The sequence below is a fragment of the Entelurus aequoreus genome, linkage group LG07, assembly GCF_033978785.1.
Source record: "Entelurus aequoreus isolate RoL-2023_Sb linkage group LG07, RoL_Eaeq_v1.1, whole genome shotgun sequence".
Lineage (NCBI taxonomy): Eukaryota > Metazoa > Chordata > Actinopteri > Syngnathiformes > Syngnathidae > Entelurus > Entelurus aequoreus.
Window position 1 is genome coordinate 25,686,558 of NC_084737.1, and position 25,440 is coordinate 25,711,997.

At 38.4% G+C, this 25,440-nt stretch overlaps 1 protein-coding gene across 1 annotated transcript in view; it reads left to right on the top strand.

The window, feature by feature from the left end:
* The first annotated feature begins 4,943 nt into the window (after positions 1 to 4,943).
* Positions 4,944 to 25,440, top strand: part of LOC133653588 (adenylate cyclase type 6-like) — a 125,936-nt gene continuing 105,439 nt past the window's right edge. Inside the window, exons 1-3 of the mRNA XM_062053024.1 lie at positions 4,944 to 5,099; positions 7,061 to 7,244; positions 9,486 to 10,380. Coding sequence (XP_061909008.1) covers positions 9,487 to 10,380 — 894 coding nt within the window. The 5' untranslated portion in view covers positions 4,944 to 5,099; positions 7,061 to 7,244; position 9,486. The remainder of the gene's footprint in view (positions 5,100 to 7,060; positions 7,245 to 9,485; positions 10,381 to 25,440) is intronic.

The window sequence follows — 25,440 nt, forward strand, 5'->3', positions numbered from 1 at the left end:
GTCTGGGCAATTTAAAATCTACAATAGCTAAACTAGTCGGCGAAAAAGGTTCCAAAAAAAGGGAACACCCGAAAATCACTCCGAAAGGAGGAAAAACACAAAAAGAATGACAAACTATAATTGGCGCCGTATATTCTATGAAACTTATATAAACACAAAACGCTCCAACAGGAGGAAGAAACAATGGCTATGAAAATTCTACACTTACTCTAATCTAATAATGGTTAACAAAAAATGTCACTCAAAAATTTGAGGAAAGAAAGAACTGTAAGAAAAACTGAAAACTCACCACTTTGGCTGTAAAACTAAATAACACAAAATCACTTTGCTCAGGAGGAGAAAAAGAAAACTCAAAATAGCAACGAAGGAATTCAGGATCAAGGTATACAAACGTGAGATGAGGCAAGGCGTGGACATGGATGCTAGAGAGGCACGAATACTCGAGACGATCAGGCACAGAACAAAGGGAGGCGTGGGCTGATATGGGAAACAGGTGGAAACAATCAGGGATGAGGGATGACGTCAGACTGATGACACAAAAGGAAGGGCAAGTGATGAGAGGAGTTACTTTTCAAAGTAAAACATGCAATTCACAAGACAGAAGAAACCAAGACAAGACATCCCTCACCGGCACTGCGGTGTGACAATATGGCCGTGAAAGTCAAATAATAAGGTTGCTTGAATCAAATTAAGAATGTCTAACTACTTATACACCTTACCAAAAATACAAAATGGTTTGTTCCACCTGTGTAGCGGCAAACCTAACTTCACTCAACACAGACGTCATAATGTCATCAAATAATAGTAACAATCATTATAATGATGCAATATTATGATTCTGTTATCCTCTGATAATAATCCATGTTTATCAGCTCATCTGTACTTTACACTTTGAAGTAAAGCAACACTTGACAGACTTACAATCATATTTAAGTGAATAATAACAGGTTATATGATTATTTCAATTCATATTTTGGCCACTTTACATTTATTTTTTGGGGAAAAAAACAAAGCAAAACAAAAAAATGTTTTTTTTTTTAAACAAAACCAAATTATATAGAGTGGGTAATGTTGTAAATATGTTAAGACCATCTTTAAAAAGTCAAAAGGTTTTAACATGTGTTGTAAATTGTAAATTGGCAGCCACATTTCCATCAGCCTAGTCCAGAGCAGCGGTTGCTTCCACTATAGCTTACCGCCATCAATGTGTGAATGTATGAATGAAGGGTTCTCAGTTCTCACTGTAAAGCGCTCTGAGTGGTTAGAAAAGCTCTATATAAATCCAATCCATTACTATTGTTAGAACTGTGTGTGCTTGGGGTAGTGACATGCATGGATTAATTTGGTGCTATTTCCCTGGAGTACTGTAGATGTAATCAATCAGTAATGTCAGAACACTTAGAGAGCTTTTTAAAAAGCCAGAATCTTCTCTTGCCTCATGTGTTGGGGTGGAACATACATGGGAGTGTAGTTGTAAAAACAAAAAGAGAAAACTAAAGGTCTGGCTTTTGTCAATATATTGTTATGTAACATTTTACTGAAATTTATTACAGAAATTTTTTGATTTTTTTATGGGCGGGAGGGCATTTTGTTCTTCTACTTTTGGTGAATGTTATGGTTTAAATTTGTCTCAAACATGCATACAGTTACAATATGATACATCACATTTTCCAGTTTCTCATCACAACATGTCCGAAAATGAGTAGGAAGACAAAATATTACTATTAATAATAAAAAATAAAAAAAGTATATATTTTTTAATCTTTTTGCCCTTTTTAAAAAAAAACAACATCAATCAATCAATCAAAGTGTATTTGCATAGCCCTTAATCACAAGTGTCTCAAAGGGCTGCACAAGCCACAACGACACATCAGGGCAAGAAAAAACTCAACACATTGGGATACAATGAGAAAACCTTGGAGGGGACCGCAGATGTGTGTGAATGTTGTCTGTCTATCTGTGTTGGCCCTGCGATGAGGTGGCGACTTGTCCAGGGTGTACCCCGCCTTCCACCCGAGTGCAGCTGGGATAGGCTCCAGCATCCCCCGTGACCCCGAGAGGGACAAGCGGTAGAACATGGATGGAGTTTGTGAAGCTCTTTGAAGCACTTTTGATTAAAGACTATATACATAAAACGTGATTGATTAATTAATTTAATTAATGCTATGTCTATTTTGCTGTAATGTTGTTTTTGTTTCTGTCTAATAAATGAGTAATATTTTTCTCCACATTTTCGTAGTATGCTGGTTTGCTTGTTTTGATATGTTGTGTACTAATTTTGTGCCTCTGTGGATTTTTCAATCCCTTTGTCATCAGTGGTTGATTATTCAAATTCGAAGTTGTTTCCATGGACAATTGTTGCCGTAATGTAAGATTAAGATTAAGATTATTTTATTTCAAAGGGGACAATGCAATTTCATAAAAACACATGACTACATATGGTTAAAAAAGCCAGAATTAGCCAGAAGGCTAGTTTTCATCTGTAGTCCCCTGGCCATGATGTAAAAAAGGTAGTAAAATTACAATTTCAAAGAAAAGAAAAAGAGAGAAATAGAAAAAAAGCACACAATACATATAGGATATGATAAAAAATTAAATACAACATCACAACCTAATATTTATCATAGCATCAAAACAGGCTCATCTTTTAGTGCTGGCAGCTGTAGGCGTTGATAAGCCACATTTTCATTTTTTGTGTGAAGGCCTTGTATGTTGTGACCAGTAGAATGGCACAGTGATGATAGTGCCTAAATTGTTTATCCATAACTTTAATTGCTTGTTTGTACAAGATTTCCTTTTTTTTTTTAAACTCTGACCAGCCTCAGACCAGCTGGTAAGGCAATAGTTGAAGTGACTGAAAATCATCGAATGCAAATACAGTTTCGCAGTTTCAGTTGACATTTCATTTCGAATTGCACAAAAAATTTGCAAGATTAAAATTGATTAATTTTACTCAATTTGCCAATATGGGCATTAGAGGAAACCTCTGAATCTATTATAAGATATTTATATTGGCTGACAATTTGCATTCTTTCCCCATTAATATGTATGTCGGGGTCAGATTATACAGTATATATTTTTATTTGAGTTACATACAAACCCTGTTTCCATATGAGTTGGGAAATTGTGTTGGATGTAAATATAAACGGAATACAATGATTTGCGAATCATTGTATTCCGTTTATATTTACATCTAACACAATTTCCCAATTCATATGGAAACAGGGTTTGTACATGCCTACAGTTTTAATAACGTATCATGAAAGTGTTTAAAAATGTATCATATGCTTCACCTACATCCTTTTCACTACACACATTGTCCTAATTTCGCTTAATAACTTTTACTAACTAAATTGGCCCTAGTGTGTGAATGTGAGTGTGAATGTTGTCTGTCTATCTGTGTTGGCCCTGCGGTGAGGTGGCGACTTGTCCAGGGTGTACCCAGCCTTCCGCCTGAATGCAGCTAAGATAGGCTCCAGCACCCCCGCGACCCCGAAAGGGACAAGTGGTAGAAAAATGGATGGATGGATGGATGGAGAGGCTTAAAAAAATACATCACGTCATTGGGTGATTCAAATGGATTCCTGTCACTTACTCCAAATAACCGCTAGATGGTGGTACAAGCCCTCAGATGAGTTGTCTCTGATTTTTCTCGTTTTTTTCTATGAGCTGAAATAAGACAAACTAATTATGAATTTGTTAAGTTAAAAAAATATATAAATGCACTTTTTAGTGATATTGAGGGCCATAAGTAATTACTAGAAAAACCGTACGCCTGGGGGAGAGAGAGAGCGACAGCATTTATATTGAAAGGTATTGCACAGTTCTCTAGTTTATTTTATTTTATTGTATTATTATTATTTGATTTTAATTAGCGTTGACATTTTTTTAGGTGCAATGTGACAGGACTCTGTCCACAGATGTATTTATTATAATATACATATATTTTTTTAGGTACATAGTTTTAATTTCGACAGGTGTTTTAAGTTTGGACACATTTCAATTATTATTTGATTTTAATTAGCGTTGACATTTTTTTAGGTGCAATGTGACACGACTGTGTCCACAGATGTATTTATTATAATATACATATATTTTTTTAGGTACATAGTTTTAATTTCGACAGGTGTTTTTAAGTTTGGACACATTTCAATTATTATTTGATTTTAATTAGCGTTGACATTTTTTTAGGTGCAATGTGACACGACTCTGTCCACAGATGTATTTATTATAATATACATATATTTTTTTTAGGTACATAGTTTTAATTTCGACAGGTGTTTTAAGTTTGGACACATTTCAATTATTATTTGATTTTAATTAGCGTTGACATTTTTTTAGGTGCAATGTGACACGACTCTGTCCACAGATGTATTTATTAAATATACATATATTTTTTTTAGGTACATAGTTTTAATTTCGACAGGTGTTTTAAGTTTGGACACATTTCAATTATTATTTGATTTTAATTAGCGTTGACATTTTTTTTAGGTGCAATGTCACACGACTCTGTCCACAGATGTATTTATTATAATATACATATATTTTTTTAGGTACATAGTTTTAATTTCGACAGGTGTTTTAAGTTTGGACACATTTCAATTATTATTTGATTTTAATTAGCGTTGACATTTTTTTTAGGTGCAATGTGACACGACTCTGTCCACAGATGTATTTATTATAATATACATATATTTTTTTAGGTACATAGTTTTAATTTCGACAGGTGTTTTAAGTTTGGACACATTTCAATTGTTTTGATTTGTGTTTTTAATGCTGGCTTTAATATAATAAAGCCCCTTCAAAAATTGAGAGAGAGAGAGAGAGAGAGAGAGAGAGAGAGAGAGAGAGAGAGAGAGAGAGAGAGAGAGAGAGAGAGAGAGAGAGAGAGAGAGAGAGAGAGAGAGAGAGAGAGAGAGAGAGAGAGAGAGAGTTCGCTCGCAGGAAGAGCAGACCACTCGGAGCTCTGAGGCTACCATAGCCTCATCAGGAGGCAGTGTCGGCGGCGGCGTGGATCTTGGAGTCCCGGGGCTGGAAGTGGATCACCTCTGCTGCGGTGTCGTGACAACAGTCCCTTCCTGTACGGATGATCGCCAATGGTAAGTGACCCCCCCCCCCCTCCCCCTTCACCCCCCCTTCACCCCCCCTTCACCCCCCTTCACGCTTGCCAGATCGCTGCGGTCATGTGTTAAAGTGACATAACGGCGGGGTCCCGCAGAGAAAAGTGCACTAATCGTGGCGAGGAGCGGATAACGTCGCGGGACTGTGCAGTCATGTATATATTTATTTTTGTATTTTATTAATTTTTTTATTACCCCCCCCCCCCCCCCCCCCCCCCCCCCTCCTCGCTGTTTGGAGTCCAAACACCCGCTGCGTGTTAGTTCTGCAGGATGGGGCTGCACATCTCACAAGTTGCTCCACGGAATGTTGGGCTCCTCCTGGATGGTGTGTGGCTGCACAGCGATGTGTCATCGTGTGCAGTGCGCCTCCACGCAGCCTTTTTTTTTTTTTTTTTTTTTTTTTTTTTTTTTTTTTTTTTTTTTTTTTTTTTTTTTTTTACATGTGAAGCGCCGTCGACTTTGCCTCCAGGCTACTCGCAGCGTCCTGTTATGTAATGCGCGTCGGCCGTTCTGCTTGCGCCCATCAGTCTTGGGTCCTAAACGCTCGTATAATCATCAGTGGTAGCAGTCATGACATGTACATAATATAGTCCTATAGCTAAACATAAAGGGAGGCAAATATGTTTCAGTCACGTCTTATCTATTTTATAGATTGGATTACATAACAGTGGATGTATCAATGGTGAGTTTGTAGGAATGCGGGTCCTGTAAGCTTGCACAAACACACAGTACTATTGTGGCCACAAACAATACAATGAGGATGCATTGTATATTCTCTGAATTTTCACTATCTATATGTTTTTTGCTGTTTGTCACAGTCTGAAATGTGCTTATTAGGTTTGGTGTTTGACATGTGCTACCAGAATGTAGCTTTAGTGAGTCATCAAAGCTAATAGGGGAAGCATGGACAATTTAATATGACTGGAGAGCCCTTGATCTCTGATTGGCGCCCACTCAGTAGACCTTTTGTTGTCAAATGGAGCACATCCATGCCTGCCCACTGTACAATGTCAGGGGGCCGACAGCAACGGGTACAAACCAGTCTATTACCAGGTATAGCTCGGTTGGTAGAGTGGCCGTGCCAGCGACTTGAGGGTTCCAGGTCCGATTCCCGCTTCCGCCATCCTAGTCACTGCCGTTGTGTCCTTGGGCAAGACACTTTACCCACCTGCTCCCAGTGTCACCCACACTGGTTTAAATGTAACTTAGATAATGGGTTTCACTATGTAAAGCGCTTTGAGTCACTAGAGCAGTGGTTCTTAACCTTGTTGGAGGTACCGAACCCCACCAGTTTCATATGCGCATTCACCGAACCCTTCTTTAGTGAAAAATATTTGTATTTATTTTTTTCAAATTCAAGACAAAGTTATATGTTTTTGGTAACACTTTAGTATGGGGAACATATTCTAAATAACAAAGACTTAATTTAGAGTTATTTGGTTAGGGTTCGGGTCAGGGTTAGAGGGTTAGGGTGATAATAAGGCCATGCCGAATAAGGCATTAAAAAGTACTTGATAATGACTAGTTAAGAGCCAATATTTTACTAATTTGCATATTAATAAGCAACTAATTAATGGTGAATATCTTCCCCATACTAAAGTGTTACTATGTTTTTTTTACTGGTGCACAAAACATCACCTTGTTCAAACAACAAAACCAACACAGTGCATGAACTCACAACAAATTACACACCTGCAAATCAGTCAAATGTTGCCGTATTCGTAATACGCCCATAGGGAGAAGTTTGTATTTACGCGATGAGTCGGGTGTGTTTTGACCTCCGCCGAACCCCTGAGGCCAACTCACCGAACCCCTAGGGTTCGATCGAACCCAGGTTAAGAACCACTGCACGAGAAAAAAGCGCTATATAAATATAATTCACTTCACTTCACTAATATATGTTTTGAAGGCAACTTTTTTGTTTGCGTTTGTTTTCACAGGGGACGATAAGGCCTACACGGAGGCAAGCAGTGGGGTGCAGGGCTGAGACAATAGCAGTTTGGGAGACTGAATTCAGAAATCTCTGAGGCACCTGGTCTGCCTGAGCCCATGGTGTGCACCTGCTGGGATGAACCAGTGACCTTTCCAAAGAGCCAAGCGTTTGACCTGACCACGCCCACACAGGTGAGCGGATTTTCTCGAGAAACATGACCTATTGCTTGTATTCCGTCACGTGACTTCTTCCCTGGAAGAGAAAAACAGTGGTGGTCAACCAAGCCAAGATTGCTGTTGTGTTGTTGAGCAAACAACTTGCAAACTCTCTAAATACGCAAAAAACAGATCTAACCATTAGTCTAACCATTTATTGGAATAGATTACCATACTTTATTAAAAATAAAATTTGTCGAGTGATATCAGGGATTATCCGTCGGTGGGGTTTCGAGACATATAGAGCTATCTTGTGCTCCAGACGTAATTCTACACGAGGAAACAGATACAATCTTGGAAAAGCATGGAGGTCTACAACTTATTTGTGTGTGTCTGGGTCAAGGAAATTGGTATCAAGACACTACCGTGTACACTAAATCATGCATCGTTTTTTGCTCGGGTAAGGTTGCATTTAATGATTCAACTTTGCGTCTTGCGAGGACGTGTCCATGTAAACAAACTGACAATAGCACCCGACTGCAAATTCATTCGACCAACTAATAATTACTGAATCACCACCATATTTAATTTTTGTCCTGTTGTCATATGTCCTCTGACACAGTTGTGTACAAAATAAACAAGAGGGGAGATGCAGAAGTACCTTATCTGACTAAGTATCATTGAGCCTGACTTTCTGTTTTCTGTTGGTTAAAAAGTAAATACAAATAATATCAAGATAACACTTAGATGGGAAATACTAAACGTTAAAAGTATATCAAACAAACCTTTAACAAAGTGATCACCGCAAACTTGTGCTCTACTTGACTCTGCTTTTTTAGACTAGATTGCGGGCTACTTTTCTCTTTGTCTTTCGTAAAATCTTGCAATCTTCCGTCCTTTTTGATTACCTCTTGAGGAACTCTGAAGAAACGTTTATCCTTTTCGCGATTTGAACAGTTCGTACAGCCGAAAATAACGCAAGCAAATTACATTTTATGTTTCGAGAAAGGCTAAATGGCAACTGGTACCCATTGATAACAAACGCTGGCTTGACCACCACACATATTTAATGAGCCGGATGTGACGTCATGTAAATCCAAGCAATAGGAGGGTTTCCTTATTTTTTCTCCTCAAAACCCACGTTGAAAGTGTTGTTCCTCCATAGGAGAGGGTGTGTATAGTTTTAAATCAAATATTGCAAAAAAACAACAATATATATATTACTGTCATTGTCTTTTACCACTTTTTTTTGTAATTCCCACCTTAACTGCTAGGGATGTGCCGATCGTTTAGCCATCAATCAGTCTCAGACAATTTTAATTAAAAAGTATGTGAACACAATTGCCGATAAATGCCTTTCAATGCTGATCACAAACACTGATCACCTCAGGCTAATACTGTGTTTTTGTTTTTTTTTTTAGTTTTTAGAATTGTCGATGTAAGCACGTTACAGCAGAAAGTAAGCAGATATAACAGTAAATTAACAAGTAGATTGATAAGAGCATAGACAGAGTATAATATAACAACAAGGGTTGGTGTGTCAGCATTGTAGCAGCCAGAAGTACACAACATGTAAGAGGAGGGTGGATCAATCCATAAATTGGTAGTGTAGAGACTCGATACCAAGGGTAATATCACAATTTGATCGATACCAAAGTGATTAGGTCTATTTTTTTTTTTCTTGAAATCTTTTTTTTCTCTTTCATTTTCATGTTTTCAAATTAAGGGAATACGTCTTTGGACACTGGAGGATTTTTAGGGTCAAAAATATTTTAGTGCATAATAGATATTAATTTTTGATTTTGTTTAGGTATTGTCTACTGTTGACTTTGTTTTGATCAAGCAATTGTATGTAATAAAGACAATAAGAAACTACAGTTTAAATATTGTGCTGATATTGTTAAACGGTTAATAGCAATAACCATAAATAAATTAAAAAATGTGCATTTAAAACATGTGATCGGTATTGGTATCGGCTGATCTCACTCATAGATGATCGGAATTGGCAGCATAAATCCCAGATCGCAACATCCCTAATCTTAACTGGTTATCAGCAAATTATTTCAACAGACATAATTAATGACATAAACAAAAACACAGAGAATCACAAAGCCCCTAAGTCAAAAATGTTTGTCTGTGTGATGAACAACAAAGTAGCGTACAATGGAACCCATAGATGCAGACCCAGGGTTTGACTCAGCTAACCAATATAAAAGTACTGATTCTTCCATAGTCCGCTGTCCCTCATGCTCTGACTATAACTTTACATGTTTATAGGATGTCGTGGGCCAGAGGCGTCTTTGTAGGCAGAGTAGATGAGCGAAAGACCGCGTGGGGAGAGCGCAATGGCAAAAAGAAGAAAGACAAGTCCTCCCTGTGCGGTTCACGCTACATGAGCTGCCTAAGGGACCCTGAGGACTTGGATCCCCCTAATGTGGCCCCTCAGCATTACCACACCCGAGCAGGCCCGAGCGGGGGACACTTCGGCCTGCGCTGTGGATGGCAAGAGGACCATTACGGGAAAAGGATGGGCGATGGCGTTGATCTGGGCCTAAAGGCTGTGGACTTGGGCTTTGATGACGGCGAACTGAAGGGCAGAAAAGAGGATGAATTCGGGGAGGTGGCAGAGGGAAGGTGCAAAAAGATGAGCGCAGCAGACTGTTGGGTGCACGTCATGTGGGTTTTTCAATCCAAGAAGTTCCAGTCGGCTAAACTTGAGCGTCTGTACCAGCGCTACTTCTTCAGACTCAACCAGAGCTCTCTGACTATGCTGATGGGCGTTCTGGTCGTGGTGTGTGGGGTCATGCTGGCCTTTCACTGCATTCAGCGGGCCCCGGATGTGGCCTACGTCTCAGTACTCTCCGTTGCCATGGTGCTCTTTCTTGCCATGATGGTGGTGTGCAACCGCAACGGCTTCCACCAGGACTACATGTGGATCGTGAGCTACCTGGTGATCGGGGTGCTCATTATTGTGCAGGTTTTTGGGCTGCTGATGGTGGACCCTCGTAGTGCCTCAGAGGGCATTTGGTGGACGGTCTTCTTTATCTACATCATCTACACTCTGCTGCCTGTCCGAATGAGAGCTGCTGTGCTCAGTGGAGTTGTGTTGTCCACCATACACATCATTACCGCCTGGCAACGCAACCAAGAGGACAAATTCATTGTCACACAGGTAAGATCCAGAATCAGACTTTATGTTATTTAGGTGCTAATACACAAAAGCTCATACACAATCTGAATCAACACAATGTAATATGTTTATTATTGCAGTGGTGTATAACTGCTGTGCATGATCTTACCCAAGGGTGTTTGTAATGATTTGCCCCATTGGTTGCTGGAATATTACAAACACCTGAGTATGAAGCACTGCAGCTGTACACTACTGTAAACGTATAATTAGAATGTGCTCCTGTGCCTAAAACATGTCACACAAGTGTCTGGTAATGTTTACTAAAGTATTATTTCTTATGCTGTCGAATAATTACAATTTCATATCAGATTAATCACAGGGTTGTGTTTATTATGCACCTTTAAAATCATGTTCATCTTAACAAAAACATGTATTCACATTGATGTGTACCTGTCACTCCTTTTGGGTTATTAATGAGCTGGAAGTGCTTTAGGGAAAAGGAAACTACTGTACTTCCTGCAGTGCGTTATATTTAACGTCATTCGACTGTTCCGTTGTGTACTCAATGGACCGGGCCAATGTGCTGCTTAGCGTCTTCCATATTGAAGTGATTGCTTCTGCAGCCTGTTACTACCGGATTATGTTGAAATTCTTAATCAGATTAATTACGTTGATGGATTAATATACACTAAGACGTTAATTTTCACAACCCTTATTGTTTCACTACTGCAAAAATCATACTGTTTCTGAACATTCCCAGATAGCAAATGAAACTAGTACCACACCCTCACCTCTCCATAAGTAATCAAATGTATCTTTTGAAAATGTGCACTGTTTAAATATATATCCTAAAGACAAACTTTGCTGCTATTTTTTACCGACCCGGTTGAAAACTTCATACATAGTATATATGTCATGATTTCACATGAAAGTTTGAAAGTACTGTATTTTTCGGAGTATAAGTCGCTCCGGAGTATAAGTCGCACCGGCCGAAAATGCATAATAAAGAAGGAAAAAAACATATACCGGTATAAGTCGCACTGGAGTATAAGTCGCATTTTTTTGGGAAATTTATTTGATAAAACCCAACACCAAGAATAGACATTTGAAAGGCAATTTAAAATAAATAAAGAATAGTGAACAACAGGCTGAATAAGTGTACGTTATATGACGCATAAATAACCAACTGAGAACGTGCCTGGTATGTTAACGTAACATATTATGGTAAGAGTCATTCAAATAACTATAACATATAGAACATTCTATACGTTTACCAAACAATCTGACACTCCTAATCGCTAAATCCGATGAAATCTTAAACGTCTAGTCTCTTACGTGAATGAGCTAAATGATATTATTTGATATTTTAAGGTAATGTGTTAATAATTTCACACATAAGTCGCTCCTGAGTAAAAGTCGCACCCCCGGCCAAACTATGAAAAAAACTGCGACTTGTAGTCCAAAACATACGGTAATTATCAGTTTCCTTAGTTTCTGTATTATTTCCTATCCAGCGCTCTTATTTTTGTTTTTCCCTTCCTGTTTGCCGCCACCACTTCTCTTGTCTGAGTGCTGTCTCCCTTACCTGTCCCTGACTGACAATCAGGACACATCTGTCCCTGGTTGCCAGTCAGTATGCTTTTTATGACAGAGGACAGGGTTGGATCATTTTGCTTTGTTTGCTTCCATGCTGCATAGATTTCCCTATGCTTCCTTTGCACTTCCTTGCTGCACTATTTCTTCCATCCATCCATTTTTGTACTGCTTTTGGGGTCGCGGGGGGTGCTGCATTCAGGCGGTAGGCGGCGTACACCCTGGACAAGTCGCCACCTCATCGCAGGGCCAACACAGACAACATTCACACTCACATTCACACACAAGGGCCAATTTAGTGTTGCCAATCAACCTATCCCCAGGTGCATGTCTTTGGAGGTGGGAACCCACACAGTCACGGGGAGAACATGCAAACTCCACACAGAAAGACCCCGAGCCCAGGGATCAAACCCAGGACCTTCGTATTGTAAGGCACATGCACAAACCCCTGTGTCACCGTGCTGCCTGCACTATTTCTTCATTTTCAAATGAAATAAAATAAAATGTTTATCTGCACTTTACCCTCTCTCCATCCGGGGGTCCAAACCAACAACAATCAACACCAAAACGTAACAATATAGATTCACCCAGTCACAACATTAGGTACACCTGCCCACTCTGCGTTCAATACGGAGTTGCGTAATATAGAACTGCTTTTAGCAGCATTTATGTCACTGTGTGTTGTGCGTCACTGTTATTATGCCGTGCGCATGCCAAGATTTGATGAAAATAATACTTTATTGTACTTTCTCTTGTGCTTCCTCTAAACAAATCGTAATGATGCCGTCTTTTTACATTAATTTAACGGCTAATCCAATTTCGTACTGGTCCATCCTGACAAAACAGTCCCGTGTAAAATGTCGTACGGACAAATAAACACAAAAGTATTTACATTATATAGACATCAGAGCAAGTGGGAGGGCATTAGATGAGAATTAATAGCACACAAGTTCCAAGCAGAAGCTGTTACAGTCTCACAGTCTGAAACAGAGGACAAGGAACTCTGCGGGCTCAACACTAGAAATGGCAACATTAGCAGATCCGTCAATCAGTGATATCACCGATTACCCACTGTTAAAAAAAAGACTGCAAAACACTTAAGGCAAAGGCATGCAAAACTGCGTGCCAGCTTATGGACAAATGCATGAAGCTTGTGATTTGACACGTTGGCATTGTTTAACACAGGTATCCAATATTGTGACAACATTTATAAGTCGGAAAAGACAAAATTCATGATAAGTCGTCCTTAAATGACTGTGTCACACCTCCAAAAGCAGACCCAGTTTTAAGCAGAATACTCATTTATTTCTATTTCATGTACTTACACAAAGGTTCTTATTGTTGCAATGATGTGAGGCCACCAGATAGTGTAGTCAGACTGCCAGGCTACCGTGAGCCACAATGATCAGCATAATGTACAACTGAGCACAAAGTTGTTAGCGTACTCACATGCGGTATTGCCCTACTTTCTCTCGCCATCAATATAGGACAAACATTGTTCATCCTTCTCCACCACTTATCTGGTGTCAAAGGTGCTGTACTAAAAGTAGATGGTGTCTAAGATCTTGTCAGCTTTTCAAATGACATTTTTAATGAGCCCCCTGTTTTGTGCTGTTAGTCAGCCACTGGCTTCTCTGTTGGGCTTTGCTGAAGGTCAGCCGGGTTGAATGAGCCTGTTTAGCCGCATTGTGGACCAATATCACGATCATGTAGCACGGTGCCATTCAGCCCACAATTCTCTGAGACAAGGAGGCTATTGTCGCAACATGAAACAGGACAGGGTGGGATATTAACACTGTACAATGAATCACATGGAAAACGGGACTATATATTCTCCTTTTTTGCAGTTTGTGGAAAAATACAAACTTTTATACCATCTTCAACACAGTCTGTAAATAATTAAATGACTTATCACGTTTTAGTATCATCTTGCAGAACATGCTTTTGGATTAAGAGCAATGTAGAAAGCAGACGATAGTAATACTTGAGTACATACAGTATAGTGTTTTTAACACGGGTGTTACCTCTGATACGATGCCGATGTTGGAGCTTTGAAAATTGGCAAATACAGAAATTAGTTCAATCTGATATCAGCCCAAATTATAGCACGTTATTTTGTCCTTTTATATTGTGGAATGTTATAAAGGCTAATCAAGTGAAATTATTTAGAGAACTAACCTTAAAAAGTATTTATGCTTTTGAAGTGGAGTGTGAATTTGTCTCTTGGTTACACCTATTGGTCTTAATAATTCATTAAATTAAGTGCATGACGCAGTAAGTTGAACAATGCGGACACGTTTTATACTGGATACTTTGTAATATGTTTCTGCCTTGGAGACTTTGTATGTGTAAGTGAAATGCTTTAACTATAGTTCTTTGATAAGTGTTAATATCGACAAATGTCTTATTTTAGACTGCAGTATTGTTCAATTATGGACATCTTTTAAGAATGTCTAGCTTGTGTGCTATTGTGTGCTTAGCTGTTGTGTAGCTGCTAGCTCTCAGTAGTAGCTTATAACCCGCCATCAGTGTGTGAATGTGTGTGTAAATGTGTGTTTGAATGGGTGAATGTGGAAATAGTGTCAATATATATATACAACCCATTTACCATTTACCAATGACCATGTTTACCTTTTGTAAATTACTTTACTAAAATTAAAGAAAATATTTTGAGGGTGAATGTTGTCTGTCTATCTGTGTTGACCCTGCGATGAGGTGGCGACTTGTCCAGGGTGTACACCGCCTTCCGCCCGAATGCAGCTGAGATAGGCTCCAGCACCCCCCGCGACCCCAAAAGAGACAAGCGGTAGAAAATGGATGGATGGATTAAACTTGTGCACTTATTGGAGGACATTTAGCAGTTATATGTCTGCCTAGTTTTGCACAAGTAAACGTGCTGCCAGACTGCTTGTATCGGAGCTTATAGCGGACATTGTACATGCAAGCCGATATAATCCGATACTTGTTTTTATGCTGCTATCCGACCGATATCAATATCGGATCGGGACTTCATAACATAAACTTTGATGGTCGACTTGGAACACATTTAGCTGCAAGTTGCTAGCCATACCATGAAAACAACCTTGATAAAATAATAATAATAATAATAATAATAATAATAATAATAATAATAATAATAATAATAATAATAATGATTTGGTTTTATTTATAAATATTAAGATTTGTATAAATGTATTTGATGTAAAAATACTGAAAAAAATATGACTGGGACTAGGACCATCACTGTATAAATAAACAAATAACACATTGTGTTATTTTTGTATTTTCGAAAGATTGTATTGTCTGTCTAGAATTGTCTGTATTATCTGTCTATAAAATAGAGTTTTATTGTACTTCGCAATTACATATGTATTTAAAAGTATGCGTTTTTTCATAAAGTCCTCTTTAATGAATCAATGTGGTATTATGTCATTGAATGAGGAAAATTAAGTGTATACTGTATGCCAGGGTGGCCAAACATTTTACCTCCAAGGGCCAAATAACGATTTTTAAAAAGCAACAATATCACGAGCGAGGAATTTAGCCTCATACTGCCATATATAAATATAAGGTAGTAGAGATTGTCACAGACTGTGTGCCTAATTCAGTTACATCTTTTATGTACATGTTCAACCTCAAAACTTTCAAAAAGGTAATTTTCTGCAAATTTTCAATCAATCAAAGTTTATTTAGAAACCTCTTAATCACAAATGCCCTGATTTTTGCCATTTGAATGTTGTTCTGTAACCATTTCATCCTAGATACTTTATCCAATTGCCTTCAGAATTTACCCAGACAGAATAGACACTTGGAGGATGCTACATTTTGAAGCATTTAGGTTTTCATTATAGGACGTGGGCAAAGCGTGGCGAACAAAAGTATTTATTTTCCATAGATCGTTATAAAGTCACAATTGTATCATAGAGCAGGGGTTCTTAAATTTAAATGTAACTAGTTAGCCTGTGGAAAAAAAAAATATATATATATAGATTTTACTATAAAATGAACTGGCAGCTCAGTCACCAGAATTTTTCCATAAAATATACTCTGCTTTTACAGCAAATTACTGCAAATTGAAAAACTGTACCACTGTTTTTGCTTTAAAATTCTGGTGTAAGCTGCCAGTTTTTGCCACAAAATCTGTGGCCATTGTTTGGTATTGCATTACCATACATTGAAAAATAGGACTGTTTTTACTGCAAAAGTCTGATTTATTTGATGTAAAAATACTGAAAAAAAGATGACTGGGACTAGAACCATCACTGTTTAAATAAACAAATAAAAAATTGTGTTATTTTTGTATTTTCGAAAGTTTGTATTGTCTGTCTAGAATTGTCTGTATTGTCCGTCTATAACAGGGGTGGGCAATTAATTTTTACCGGGGGCCGCATGAGCTACCCGAGCACTGCTGGAGGGCCACATCGACAATATTTCAATTAAATTTTGCTCAATATTATTTTTGATATATACCGTAAGATAAATAATAATAATAATAATAATAATAGTAATACTTCAACATAGTGTGTGTAACAGCATTCCATGACTAATATATATAAATTAACATTAATAATAAATGACAGTAAAATAAGCACACGTATGACTGAGGAGTCATAGTGTAACTTTGTGTGGTGTTTGAGTTGTCCGACTTTTTGTGTGGCCTTAAACGCACCAGTGGTTTAGTGCTATGCGTGTTGGTGACAGATGACAAGTTGGTTTTGGCCTGGTTTGTACGGCAGAAAATGACTAGTTTTTCGAGATAGAATTGTTTTACTCATGTTTTTGGTGTGGTTATGTCCGAATATAAACAGTTTTGTTCAATAAAGTGATCGATATAATTCCTGTCCTCGAAGCATCTCGATAGACGTTACAATAATTGAACGGTGTTCAATTGAACGGTGTTGACGAACACCATTAGGGCCGCTTGTTGTCACTGTCACTCAAAGTTGCATTGCAAAATTACATAGAATAAATATGTTTATTTTGTTTATAATTCAGATGGGATTTGATTTGGTGCGCGGCATATACTTGCTGCGCGCAGCGGACGCTTGAGCAGTGCGCAATTGCGCAGGCACGCACCTTAGGTGAGGGGACGTTGCTTTGCAGTTCATGTGTTGTTGAAAACACGGCATTCCTCATCAACTTTTCTCTTTTTGGCGTCTCGGGTGTAAACCGTGCATCACTTGTCGCTGCATGTGCACCTTCACTCGCAGGTTACACACGGACACACGCCCATGAATAATACTTTTCAAAATAAAAGCAGCACAGTTGTATTGCGCGCAGGACATAGATGTTTTTTCAACTTTATTTTGTAATTGCAGTTGTTCACATTCACTCACAATCACGCATACGTCCACACGGAAGTAATTCAAATAACGATTTTCAAAACAAAAGCAGCACCGTTGTATTGCACACTCGACATAGATACTTTTTAAAATTTATTTTGTAATTTATAATTGGCCTCACGCGGGCCGGACCAAAACATTTACATTCCCTGTTCTTACAGTGCATTACTGTAAATGGAAAAATATTACCGCCGATGATTTGCCGGTACATTTCTGGCGACTGACCTGCCAGCTTTTTACAGTAAAATCTACTGACTGATTTTCAATGTAGCAGACATTCCATCAATGATTGGGCAGCTTGAAAGAGGTCAGTATGAATATGATTACATTTGGCAGGCCAAACAAAATGACACGACGGGCCAAATTTGTCCCGCGGGCCCCACTTTGGGCATCACTGCTGTATACACAGACGATGACATGTCAATAATTTTATGTTTTTTTTTGTTTGGCCCAACGTAGCACAACACATGCAGTATGGATTGAACTTGCTTAGTCAAATGCACTGCCGATTATTGTTTTTTTTCATCAAGCATCGCTATTAAGCGACCAGATGACTGTAAAGTCACTGGGAATGAGACAATATTGACACAACTCCACTGGTTTATTGAGCTCACTCTATGTGTTCAGTGCTGCAGACAAGACAGGCTGACTACGTGCACATTTGTCGACCGCCTCCCTTATAGTCCAGCCTGAGTCAGCTGTGTTGCTCTTCCGATGGACGTCTGCCCAGCCTCAAGGCCAGACTGGACCACCGACACAGTATGTTCCACTTCCGTGAGCAATCAATGATGGGACATAAGCTTCACACTGTTCAGCAAGACTGTTGCTGTCTCTTTATCTCTCGCACAAGCTTAAAATAGATGTGGGAGGAAGGCTAGCAACTTTGTTTGGGGTTGTTTATGACATGGATGGACCACATCCTATGTTTCTAAGCATGAATCTCTATAAATGGACGGTCCTTGTGCTCGTCTCCACAAAGAATACAGCAGTATCTCATTGGGAGCTCAATTTCAACAGGTATCACTCGGTCTGGCTCCAGGGCACTTGCACTGTTATGAATACAGAGGGAGTCCATTCTTTCAGTATCTCACACATGCTTTGTGGCCCCTGGCGTCACATGTCCAGGCTCCCTGTTCTGGGAAAGCAGCTCCCTCCTTCTGGGACCTCATCATCCTCCCAGCCTTCTCTGTGTGCCGCTCTTGTTATTTTCCCTTATTTGTATTTTCCCCATGGAGATATCCATGCAGCGTAGAGAGCTGAAAAGATGTACCAGTGATGATGGTTTTTACAAAAGTGTTTTTTTTTTTTTTTGTACGAGACCTCCTCGGCGGTGCAGGAGGTCCCTAAAGGGGGGAGTGGTGATGGAAGTAAATGTGGCGACAAGCGTGTGACCACGGATGGAGAGTATGAACTAATGTGGGGATGACTCAGCCGACTTCATAAGAGATGTCTGTCTCCCCTGCTGCCCTTTTCTCTTTCTTCTATATCTCAATCCTAAATCCTTTCTCAATAGAAGCCTCTCAGACAGAGTGGGCTTTCATTTTACAGAGAGCTGACACTGAGCTCCCCAAACTCTCGGCCATTTTCTGAGCAGATCTCCATGTCTCATTACTCGCCTCTGAGGGGGTTCAGTGGGCAGCTGCAGGCAGATGAAGATAAAACGCTCTGACAGCGAAGGAAGTTTACATCAAGTGTTCCTTTTTAGGACGGTCATTCTGGGGATAACTGTAAAACATGATGAAGCGTTGTCCTTGACAGGCCAGTTATTGGCCTGTGACTGGTTCAAACTGGAAAGGCCACACTTTGGACCACAGGCGCCGATCCACATTTCTGCCAGTGGGTGCTCGGTGTGTGTGTGTACCAGTGTTGTCCCGATACCAATATTTTGGTAATTTTCAGTACTTTTCGGTACTTTTCTAAATAAAGGGGACCACAAAAAATTTCTTTTTTGGCTTTATTTTAACAAAAAAATCTTAGGGTACATTAAACATATGTTTCTTATTGCAATTTTGTCCTTAAATTTGTCTTTTAGTAGTAAGTAAACAAACAAAGGCTCCTAATTTAGCTGCTGACGTATGCAGTAACATATTGTGTCATTTATCATTCTATTATTTTGTCAAAATTATTAAGGACAAACTGTAAACATGAATTACTAATCTACTTGTTCATTTTCTGTTAATATCTGCTTATTTTCTGTTTCAACATGTTCTATCTACACTTCTGTTGAAATATAATAATCACTTATTTTTCTGCTGTTTACATTAGTTTTGGATGATACCACACATTTGGGTATCAATCCGATACCAAGTAGTTACAGGATCATACATTGGTCATATTCAAAGTCATCATGTGTCCAGGGACATATTTCCTGAGTTTATAACCCATCCATCCATCCATTTTCTACCGCTTGTCCCTTTTGGGGTCGCCGGGGGTCGCTGGAGCCTATCCCAGCTGCATTCGGGCGGTAGGCGGGGTACACCCTGGACAAGTCGCCACCTCATCACAGGGCCAACACAGATAGACAGACAACATTCACACTCACATTCACACACTAGGGCCAATTTAGTGTTGCCAATCAACTTATACCCAGGTGCATGTCTTTGGAGGTGGGGGGAAGCCCGAGTACCCGCAGGGAACCCACGCAGTCACAGGGAAAACATGCAAACTCCACACAGAAAGATCCAGAGCCCGGGATTGAACTCAGGACTACTCAGGACCTTCGTATAACCATAATATATATATTTTTTTAAACAAAAGAAAATGTTGTGATGTTCAAAAATATCCATGTATTCATAGTAGTATCAACTAGATACGCTATTGTACGTGGTATCATTACAGTGGATGTTTGGTGTAGATCCACCAATGGCGTTGGTTTATATTGTAGCGTCCCGGAAGAGTTGGTGCTGCAGGGAATTCTGGGAATTTGTTCCGTAGTGTTTATGTTATGTTGCGGCGCAAATATACTTCCAAAATGTGTTTTTCGTTGTTGTTTAGTGTGGTTTCACTATATGGCACATGTTTATGACAGTGTTGGCCTTGTTCATACTGCCACTCTTAGTGTGACATTTAGGGCTATTGAATAACTATAACCTTCATTCACAGGTAGGCAGTGTTTTTAAAGTCGAGATAGTTGTGTCACAATGAAACCTTGGCAAGGCTTTGTTAATTACTAAAGACTATATGATTTGTTACTTTTTAATTATGTGAATCAGACCAAACTCACCACAAAATAAACAACAAGATTGATTTTTCCAAAATTATTTTAGAGATTGATAGTTGCCATCAATCCCACGTGGGTGCTCGGCATTGTGCGTGGGTGCTCGGGCCCCGAAGCACCCACGGGATGGGCGCCTGTGCTTTGGACCTGTAACTCTCTTGCGATAGGCCGCCAATATCCACGTATCCCACCCTATTTGCCTTCATATTTGACTTTTTTCACTGGTTGCCAAACTTGTGTGTAATATTTTTTAGTCCCTCTGTCTAAAAGACGCACTATTTAGACATAGGACGCCTATTGATGACATTTATGACAAACACACACTGCAGAAAACAAGTGCATAGGGTAGCGTGTGAATTCTGCCCAACTGATTATGTGTCAAAAAGGTGACACCAGATTTAGACAAGCGCTAACGAGTGACACTGCCAACAGAGGAGAGAACAATGTGACACTACTTGACCGATTATTGCTATGCATTCTGTGGATCTGTTTGCCAGTGCATGCTATCCCAGCGCAGATTAATGAATAGGCTTTTTAGACTTAGACTTAGACTTAGACTTAGACAAACTTTAATGATCCACAAGGGAAATTGTTCAACACAGTAGCTCAGTTACAATGATGGAAAGTGTAAGGATGGAAAGGACAATGCAGGTATAAATAGACTAATATAGCTATATAAAAAAAAAAAATCTAACATATATACGAATATATACATAATATGTGTACAGAATAATATATATACAGATATATTATATTATGTCTATAACATATATACAATATAAACCAATGACCATGTACAATATTACAGTATATACAGTATATATGACAGCAACAGCATAAAATAGAGAGTAGGTCCAGCAGGACATAGAAAATAGACATTATAAACATTATAAACAAAGAGAAGTAGCTAACATGTCAGGTGACAGGTAAATAGGCAGATGTCATCTATTGCTGTATGGCGAGTGATTATACAGCTGGATGGAGTACGAAATGAAGGAGTTCTTGAATGTGTGGCCCTAGACAAGATTTTGTTTGTGGCCCCATTTCAGTCTTTAATATTACTTGTGTAACACCGCGGGGCTGACTGCAGCCAGTAGTGAGTATTTATTTTTTTATGGTTTAGCTAAGATTTGTATTCACGTTAATCATGAATTAACAATAGACAAAAAACTACATGAACAACTACTCTTTGGTTTAATCCAACATGTCCGATAGCCATGTGTGTATATGCCAGATAATGTCCAAATTGGATATGAATGGTTAAAAAAAAGGTTGATAGGTCCAAGACAGGGGTCGGCAACCCAAAATGTTGAAAGAGCCATATTGGAGCAAAAATACAAAAACAAATTTGTCTGGAGCCGCAACAAATTAAAAGCCATATTACATACAAATAGTGTGTCATGAGATATACATTGAATTGAGATGACTTAAAGGAAACTAAATGAGCTCAAATATAGCTACAAATGAGGCATAATGATGCAATATATACATATAGCTAGCCTAAATAGCATGTTAGCATCGATTAGCTTGCAGTCATGCAGTGACCAAATATGTCTGATTAGCACTCCACACAAGTCAATAACATCAACAAAACTCACCTTTGTGCATTCACGCACAACGTTAAAAGTTTGGTGGACAAAATGAGACAGAAAAAGAAGTGGCATAAAAACACGTCCTAGAAAGTCGGAGAAAGTTATACATGTAAACAAACTAAGGTGAGTTCAAGGACCGCCAGAATTAGTAGGACAAAACGGCGCTTGCCAAATACTCGAATCAGTGAAGCATGTTTAATACAAACAGTGTGCTTTATAACAATTAGGGATGTTTGTGTCATGTTTGTCCTCCTACAGAAACCATATTAAAACAAAAAATATATTTTTTTCCCCTCATCTTTTTCCATTTTTCATACATTTTTTAAAAAGCTTCAGAGAGCCACTAGGGCGGCGCTAAAGAGCCGCATGCGGCTCTAGAGCCGCGCGTTGCCGACCCCTGGTCCAAGAGGTAATATAAAATAAAATAAAAGTGTTTGATATCACCTACCAAAATGAAGCCATTTCAAAATTGTTGTGCCGCTTTGACCTAATTAAACAAGTGTACAAAACACAGTAAATGGGCAAAAACTATTAAAAATAAAAAAAATTTTAGTAGGGCTGTCAAACAATTAAAATGTTTATTTGGCAGTTTGTTCATAGTTAACTGAAAATTAATCGTGATAATTGCAGATAGATAATATAGATGGATAATTATTTTATCATCAATAATTGTACCCTAGACAGATAATTCTCAAGTTTTTATAACCATCACTGGACAATTAGTTTGCTTTAATGAAATGTTTTTAAACATTATGCTTTTTTGAACAACTCAACACAAAATGGACATAAACATACTTTTAATGACAATGAAAAAAATTACCTGCTTTGCGTTGGTCTCTTGCCAGATTTTGTATTTTCGAGGACTACCAAATTAGTTTTCCTGCTGTAGAAGCACTTGCATTCAAAGGAGCTACACCAGGTTTGATTACCAGTTTCGCACATTAATAACACAAAATGTGGATTGTTACTATCATGCTTTGATTGTCAAAAATGTTTGGTAATCTAAAATGTGATATTTCTAGCTAAATAAATGCTTATGATGTTTTGTTCATTACATGTTGTACACGTTACTGGCATTCCTATCGCCGCATGATAATGTTTTGAACTTCTTTTTTTATTATTAAAATGTAATATTCAGCCTACTAAACATTCTCTAATTGCGGACTATCAATCACAACAGGTTATAAAAGAATATAACATTTATTTCAATGGACCAGAAATGTACTTAAGTAGAAATATCCCAGATTAAATTACAAAACATCTTTGACAAAGCATGATCATAATGTAAGACATTTTTCACTTTGCTATGGTAGTTAGACGGGATTTGACGCGTAGAGCTATTATAGTGAAGCCGGAAGTATGTGATTGGTACAAGAAGAGGTGTCTTGAACCGTAATCCAGACACCGACGTAAAGCTCCACTCCTATGCAAATGGCAGGGGCGTCACTAGCTTTTAAGGACAGGGGGGGCTTAGCCCCCAGGAGATGCACAGGATGCGAGCGAACGTAGCGCACGAGCACTAAACTTGACAAACGGCTAACAAAGACTTAGAAATTATTCATTGTTATTATTATTATTTCAGTCGGTTTAGTTTCAATCTGTGTTCAGTACAACAACAAACATGGGTTTGCACAGTGACATTTTGTTTACAGCATCAACAAGAAACAATTACTTGCATGATCCTTCAAGATACACTGAAACACAATGAAAGTCATGGCATTAGCCTCTATGTTATTCATTCACAACATAGAGGCTAATGCCACAACTTTCGCTCACAATACAATAATTGTTTGTTCCCAAATATTTTGAAGTTGCACAGATTACATTTTGGGCACATATGTGACTAAAATGGTTGTAAATTCAAGCCCTGGAAATATTACTTAATTACTTGAATTAAAGTAATATGTGGATCGGGATAATTTGGCTTGTATATAATATATTTATATATATATATTATGGCAAGCCGTTAAGGAAATTAAATATATATGGAAGTCTGAATAGAAATGAGAAACATTTATATATACTGTAAATAAGAAAGACTTAGTCTGCTGATCAGAAAAAGAGCCAAAGTTGTCAAAGAGCTGAGGGACCATCTTCAAAGTGCAATGCTGAAACAAATAATGCAAACAATAAAATGTAACTTCCAGGGCTTGAGATTAACGTAGTCCCGTCGTCCCGGGGACGGTAAAAAAAATGCACGGGACGAAATGAAATGCTCCCCGGGATGATGGTTTTTAACCATTTTTTTTCTTTTTCTTTTTATGTATTTATTCATTTTACATTTTGTATTAAATGTCTTGGTTTTTCCTCCCTCTGAAAATCCTATGAAATGTTTAACAAGCCATCCTATAATAATACAACAGCTATTAATGTAACAATACAATAAAACAAATATATTTAATGATGTTGTTTTCATTATTTTAACAATAGGCTAATGTATATTACTTTATATAGATTCTACAAGAAACACAAAACTTAAAAACTAATTTATTTACAATTGCAGACACAAGGTTCTTGTTCTGCAGTGCTGTGTGCTAATGTGCTTCATACACCTGCAGGACCGCAAGCAAGGTCGCAGAGAAAATGCAGACTGGATTTTGAGTGATGTGTGCATTTTCTATATGAACAAGTGGAATGGATTGGATACAGACGCACTAAGGGGGCTCTCTACCTTACACTATGAAGTGAGGGGAAACTGAGTGAATAATGACAGGTTATATGACTATTTATTTAAACTCATATTCGGGCCACTTTATAATGAATATGTCGGCATGTATTTGTAAAAAAAGATTTTTTTTTATTTTACTATTTTTTTTTTAACACCAAATTATTTAGGGGGGCTTAAGAACATTTTAGGGGGGATTGAGCCCCCCTAAAATAGGCCTAACAACACCAATGGCAAGTGGCAAAGCGTGCCAGCACGTTTTCTCTCAAATGATGTCGTCTCACGCCGATTATGAATGAAAATAGTCTTGTCTTGTCTGGAGAACCACTTGCAATGGCTTTGGACATGAGCTTTCCATAACGTACCCTTTTCTTTGTGCATTTCTCCTCACTATTTTCGAGATTGTGGCTCAACAGTAAGTGAACATTTTGAAGTAACATCATCATTTTCCCAGGTTCCAGAATGGACCAAGGGTAAAAAATAAATTAGAATGTATGCGAGTTAATCGCACGTTAAAATAGTTAGTGTCGTTAAAGGAACTCATAGTTAACATGTTATTATTGCGTTAACTTGGACAGCCCTCTAGTTTTTAGACATTATATCTTTAGGGGAAAAGTTTGGCAACAATTTAAACTAGTATGGTCATTATAAAAATACGGCCTTAAATCTGTCACAATGACGGTGTTCAAAGCG